Here is a 7,307-nt window from a genome sequence, read left to right as displayed (position 1 = left end):
AAAGGTCACAGGTCTGTGGCAATCTTCACAATTGCTGTTAAAAACTGTGCAGAATTTTTAACAGTATTGATCACTTGCACAATGTACTTTTAATGTAATCTCAACTGCAATCCCGGTTATTTGGTTGTGCTATTATAGATGAACCACAGTGATAAGTATAAGTACAAAATATCTGACATTGTATTTTAATTTGAACTTTGTGCTTTTAAATTGTTGAAATTGCAGTGATAACACATTTACAATAGATTACAACTACACCAAAAACCTGAAATTGTTTTTCCATTAGAATTTGTTTGTGTTGTTAGGTGGTTGAAACCATAGTGATAACACAATTCAAAAAACTTCTGGATGTTTTCTTTAGTGGATTAATAAAGGTTGACATTTCATTTTTTTCCTTAATTTAACTAGGTAAGTCAGTTAAGAACAAATTCTTATTTTCAATGACGCCTACGAACAGTGGGCTAACTGCCTGTTCAGGGCAAAACGACAGATTTTTACCTTGTCAGCTCGGGGATTTGATCTTGCAACCTTTCGGTTAGTAGTCTAACGCTCTAACCACTAGGCTACCTACCACCCCGCTCACTGAACAACGTATCAACCAAATATCACCTTTCCACGTTGAAATTACGTTGTGGTGGGCAGTGGGATGTTTTTCCTATAATGCAATGTAAAAAAAAAACAGCACTATTTTGTCAAATGGTGATATAATCAAAAACTTTCCGTCTACAGTTGCCTACCTCCCGCTCTCTGCAGACATACGCACAGACCCTGAGCACGCACACTCAGAAGGCACGCAGTGTGAGGGGGGTTCGCAATAGGAGTGGGTGGTGCTGAAACGAACAGCTCCGAGAATAAATGGGCGCTTCGGCAAATAAGGTAATCAGAGAGCTTTCATAGCGCCACTGTCCCTGTCTATAGAGACAGCCTAGCCATGAACCAGCCGAGCTCCCCTTCCTCAAGATTCGCGTTCAAACTTTTGGAGCCCGTCTACTCACCCTGACCATGAAGAGACAAAACGTGAGGACCCTGTCGCTCATCATTTGCACGTTCACCTACCTGTTAGTTGGTGCTGCTGTCTTCGATGCCTTGGAATCTAAGAAGGAGAAAACCCAGAAGAAGAAAGTGTACGACCGAAAACAAGAGCTTATGAACACCTACAATCTCTCTCAATTCAACTTCGATGAGCTGGAGAGGGTGGTGTTGCAGCTGAAGCCTCACAAAGCCGGGGTACAGTGGAAATTCGCTGGATCTTTTTACTTTGCAATCACGGTGATCACGACCATAGGTAAGATTTGTTATAGCAGTTGACGTCTTGCATTTGAATGTGTTGCATTAATCAAAGCAAACACCAAAATAGACTATGCTATGCGTAGGCTATGTGCTATGGCTTTGCAAATTCGAGAAGGGATTCATTCAAACTAGCCTTTATGACCTTGCTGAAGATGACATTTAGTCCATCACGTTTCATGCTATGTTTAGTTGACGAACAATCCCATTTGCTTCAGTCTATTGGGTTATTATTATTATTATTAGCGTAGGCTTTACTAAAGCAAACAGACACATTTAAAATTAGTTTACAGAATATTTCTAAATAGTTGCCTTTTGGGGACCCTAAGCGAAATGTTTAAATGTATATATATATGTTTTTGTTGGGAGCACTCTAGCAGCCACGAGGCCCTAAGCGGTCGCTTATGCCTAGGGCCGGCCCTGCTATGAGAGTTTGCAGTAGGTTTTGAAATGATTAAGATCAACTTTTATCTGTTTTATAGTGAGATACCATTGCAAACATGGTGTTTAATCTTGTTAGGACCCTGCTTCTTTTTTGACTGGACTTCTGGTATGGAGTATGTCTTACAAAGCAATCCATCACAACCGTAGAATAAGTATTATCTTTAACAGGTTGCAATCATAATCTTTGCAAGAGGCGTTGGAATAATGGGTATTCAGAAGTATCAGGTGCAAATGGTGAGCCTAACCAAAGCGTGGTCTTATAAAAGTCTCAACGTAATATTCTAAAGAGAAATGTAGCCTACATGATGGGGGAAATTCACTCACCTTCATCCCTCAATCACACATTTCCCACTATCACCTTTTATATTAAGTAAATACAATGCACCTTCCTCCAGACCATCACCCTCATCCCCAGCCTCAACTCTGGTCCCCACCTCTGGCACGGCTCTGTATTGGGTGACATGGGGCAGTTGTGCCTGGTGACCCAAGGTGGTGATAACCCTATCACATGTAGAGGACTAATTGCATGCAAACCCGATCCAAGAAGCTGAAACCGCATGCTGTAATTGTGAGCCCACTGGCTGGCTGTGACACAGTGTTTGGCTTTTCAATTCACCATTAACTATTGATGGCAACACCAGAGTTTGCACTATTCAACTGGCCTCTCATCCACACACCTACTCTGACAGTATATTGTATACTCCACACACACACACACACACACACACACACACACACACACACACACACACACACACACACACACACACACACACACACACACACACACACACACACACACACACACACACACACACTAGATACTGTAGAAACACAATTAAACCAAGTCATAACCCCATGATAATGCATAACAATGAAGTCACATCTCTGGCAGACACACAGCTACATCTCTTGTGAAACACACTGCATAACCCGAAAACACTGACCATTTCTGAAAATGAGACCGAGTCAAGACCGAGACCGAGAGAAGGACAAGGGTTCCAAGACAGAGTCAAGAACGAGATCAGTAAAATGTGAGTTAAATTCAAGACCATGATTGTAATTTTGTCAAATCAAATTGTATTTGTCACATGCGCTGAATACAACAGATGTAGACCTTTCAGTGAAATACTTACTTACAAGCCCTTAACCAACAATGCTTTAAGAAGTTTAAGTAAAAAATATATAAGCAAAAAATTGAAAATAAAAGTAACAAATAATAAAACAGCAGCAGTAAAATAACAATAGCGAGGCTAAATACAGGGGGTACCGGTACAGAGTCAATGTGTGGGGGCACCGGTTAGTCAAGGTAATATGTACATGTATGTAGAGTTAAAGTGACTATGCATAGATAATAAATAGAGAGTAGCAGCAGCGTAAAAGAGGGGTCTGGGTCGCCCTTTGATTAGCTGGTTAGTAGTCTTATGGCTTGGGAGTAGAAGCTGTTAAGAAGCCTTCTGGACCTAGACTTGGCGCTCCGGTACCGCTTGCCGTGCGGTAGCAGAGAGAACAGTCTATGACTAGGGTGGCTGGAGTCGTTGACAATTTTTAGGGCCTTCCTCTCTCAGTGCCTGGTATCGAGGTTCTGGATAGCAGGAAGCTTGGCAGTGATGTACTGGGCCGTACACACTACCCTCTGTAGTACCTTGCGGTCAGAGGCCAAGCAGTTGCCATACCAGGCAGTGATGCAACCAGTCAGAATGCTCTCGATAGTGCAAATGTAGAACTTTTTGAGAATCTGAGGACCCATGCCAAATTTTTTCAGTCTCCTGAGGGGGAAAGGGTATTATCGTGCCCTCTTCACGACTGTCTTGGTGTGTTTGGACCATGATAGTTTGTTGGTAATGTGGACACCGTGCCTGGCCTTGCAGTCATGTGTGAACAGGGATTACAGGAGGGGACTGAGCACGCACCCCTGAGGGGCCCCCGTGTTGAGGATCTGCACGGCGGATGTGTTGTTGCCTACCCTTACCAACTGGGGGTGGCCCGTCAGGAAGTCCAGGATCCAGTTGCAGAGGTTGGTGTTCAGTCCTAGGGTCCTTAGCTTAGTGATGAGCTTTGAGGGCAGTATGGTGTTGAATGCTGAGCTGTAGACAATGAATAGCATTCTCACATACACTACCGGTGAAAAGTTATAGAACACCTACTCATTCAAGGGCTTTTCTTTATTTTTGCCAAGAGTGTGCCAAGCTGTCATTAAGGAAAAGGGTGGCTATTTGAAGAATCTCAAATATGAAATATATTTAGATTTGTTTAACATTTCTTTGGTTACTACATGATTCCAAATGGTTTATTTCATAGTTTTGATGTCTTCACTATTATTCTACAATGTAGAAAATAGTAAAAATAAAGAAAAAACCCTTGAATGAGTATGTCTTCTCAAACTTTTGACCGGTAGTGTAGGTGTTCCTTTTGTCCAGGTAGGAAAGAGCAGTGTTGAGTGCAATAGAGATTGCATCATCTGTGGATTTGTTGGGGCGGTATGCAAATTGGAGAGGGTCTATTGTTTCTGGGATAATGGTGTTGAAATCACCAACATAATAAGAGTTCAAAATGTCCAGTATTTTTGTGTTCATAATTCAGAAGAACATTAGGATTCTTTAGACATTCAAAATAGAGAAAAAAATGCATGTTGAGGGAAAACAGAGCCACTCTACAAATGATTACTAACCCAAACACAGTGGGGAACAATGGGCATTCTACTCCTTCAGAAAAGAGCAAAGGAATTATAAAATAATAATTACAATAATATAATAATAACGATAATGATATTATTATTTTCAATCATGTTCTGATTTTATCTCTTCAATTTTTAACTCTGAAGATAATTTTTTTTCTTTCTTTTGTCTCTGGGGAGATAAATCTACTCAAGTCAGCCATTGGCTAGGCCATCAAAAGCTAGATAAAGGCATCTGCCATTCAACCGTATTAGGGCAACATTTTGGAGTGACAGTGGAATCAACTAATCACATTTTGACTTAATGGGTGGGCCTGTTTTTACAAAAAGTATGTTAACTTCTGCCTTCTTGAAGGCCGACAGGTCAATGTGCAATAGCGAGCAGTAGTTTTTCTATGGTCTAGTTAGCTAACTTTTGCTGTTGGCTAGTTTGCAGCGGCTGCAGCTGATGTTATCAAAGAGGATGTTGTTGCTAATTTGTTACCTTCTCCCTTTTAAGAATAACTTTCAACAAGAAGTTAAGTTTCAAATGATCATCATCTGCTGAGTGGAACAGTGTTATGTATTGTAGGGCGCTTGCTGTTAGACATCTTTTTGAAAATAACTTATGTGTGAAACATTATTGCATTTAAAGTGGAACTGACTGCATTTTAGCAACATGAAACCTTGTTAAAATCTGTTCATATACACCCACGGGAAGAATATGACACTTTTAAAAACTACCATCCTTTCTATTGGCCAACGTGCAATCACTTGAGAATAAACTGGATGATCTCTGTTCGAGACTATCCTACTAACGGGACATTAAAAACTGTAATATCTTATGTTTCACCGAGTCGTGGCTGAACGGCGACACAGATAATATACAGTTAGCTGGGTTTTCCGTGCATCAGCAGGACAGAAAAGAGGTAGAGCACATCATGATAAGTTGTAGACCACACTATCTACCAAGAGAGTTTTCATCTATATTTTTCGCAGCCGTCTATTTACCACCACAAACCGATCCTGGCACTATGACCGCACTCAACGAGCTGTATAAGGCCATAAGCGAAAAAGAAAATGCTCATCCAGAGGTGGCGCTCCTAGTGGCTGGGGAATTTAATGCAGGTAAACTTAAATCCGTTTGACCTAATTTCTACCAGCATATCATATGTGCAACCAGAGGAAAAAAAACTCTAGAACACCTTTACTCCACACACAGAGACGCATACAAAGCTCTCCCTCCATTTGGCAAATCTGACCATAATTCTATCCTCCTGATTCCTGCTTACAAGCAAAAACTAAAGCAGGAAGTACCAGTGACTCACTCAATATGGAAGTGGTAGGATGACGTGAATGCTGTTTTGCTAGCACAGACTGGAATATGTTCCGGGATTAATCCAATGGCATTGAGGAGTATACCTACTCAGTCACCGGCTTCATCAAGTACATATCCCAACCAGAAGCCATGGATTACAGACAACATCCGCACTGAGCTAATGGCTAAAGCTGCCGCTTTCAAAGAGTGGGACACTAATCTGAATCTTCTAACTTGTTATGGATAGGGGGCAGTATTTTCACGGCCGGATAAAAAAACGTATCTGATTTAATCTGATTATTACTCCTGCCCAGAAACTAGAATATGCATATAATTATTAGCTTTGGATAGAAAACACCCTAAAGTTTCTAAAACTGTTTGAATGGTGTCTGTGAGTATAACAGAACTCATTTGGCAGGCCAAAACCTGAGAAGATTCCAAACAGGAAGCGCCCTCTCTGACCATTTCTTGGCCTTCTTGATCATCTCTATCCAAAACAGGGGATCTCTGCTGTAACGTGACATTTTCTAACGCTCCCATAGGCTCTCAGAAGGCGCCAGAATGTTGAATGATGACTTTGCAGGCCATGGCTGAAAAACAGTAGCGCATTTGGTAAGTGGTCGATCTGAGAACAATGAGAGCGCACGCGTGCACGAGACGACTCCATGTTTACATTTTCAGTCTTTGAACGAAAACAACGACTCCCGGTCGGAATATTCTATCTTTTTTTACGAGAAAAAACAGCGTTTGACATGCTTTGAAGTACGGTAATGGAATATTTAGCATTTTTTTTGTCACGAAAACGCGCCGGGCGCGTCACCCTTCGTTACCCTTCGGATAGTGTCTTGAACGCACAACAAAACGCCGCTATTTGGATATAACTATGGATTATTTGGAACCAAACCAACATTTGTTATTGAAGTAGAAGTCCTGGGAGTGCATTCTGACGAAGAACAGCAAAGGTAATCCAATTTTTCTTATAGTAAATCTGAGTCTGGTGAGTACCAAACTTGGTGGGTGTCAAAATAGCTAGCCCGTGATGGCCGAGCTATATACTCAGAATATTGCAAAATGTGCTTTCATCGAAAAGCTATTTTAAAATCGGACACCGCGATTGCATAAAGGAGTTCTGTATCTATAATTCTTAAAATAATTGTTATGTTTTTTGTGAACGTTTATCGTGAGTAATTTAGTAAATTCACCGGAAGTGTTCGGTGGGAATGCTAGTTCTGAACGTCACATCCTAATGTAAAAAGCTGGTTTTTGATATAAATATGAACTTGATTGAACAAAACATGCATGTATTGTATAACATAATGTCCTAGGAGTGTCATCTGATGAAGATCATCAAAGGTTAGTGCTGCATTTAGCTGTGGTTTTGTTTTTTGTGACATTATATGCTAGCTTGAAAAATGGGTGTCTGATTATTTCTGGCTGGGTACTCTGCTGACATAACCTAATGTTTTGCTTTCGCTGTAAAGCCTTTTTGAAATCGGACAGTGTGGTTAGATAAAGGAGAGTCTTGTATTTAAAATGGTGTAAAATAGTCATATGTTTGAAAAATGGAAGTTTTCGGATTTTCGAGGAGTTTGTATTTCGCGC

General features: G+C 40.8%; 1 protein-coding gene across 1 annotated transcript in view; it reads left to right on the top strand.

Annotated features, from left to right (window-relative positions):
- The first annotated feature begins 1,002 nt into the window (after positions 1–1,002).
- LOC106607594 (potassium channel subfamily K member 3) overlaps positions 1,003–7,307 on the top strand; it is a 50,198-nt gene continuing 43,893 nt past the window's right edge. Inside the window, exon 1 of the mRNA XM_014204681.2 lies at positions 1,003–1,285. Coding sequence (XP_014060156.1) covers positions 1,003–1,285 — 283 coding nt within the window. The remainder of the gene's footprint in view (positions 1,286–7,307) is intronic.

This window comes from Salmo salar, chromosome 06 (genome assembly GCF_965601325.2).
Source record: "Salmo salar chromosome 06, fSalSal1, whole genome shotgun sequence".
Lineage (NCBI taxonomy): Eukaryota > Metazoa > Chordata > Actinopteri > Salmoniformes > Salmonidae > Salmo > Salmo salar.
Note: the sequence above shows the minus strand (reverse complement) of the source record. Positions and strands in the feature narration are given on the sequence as shown.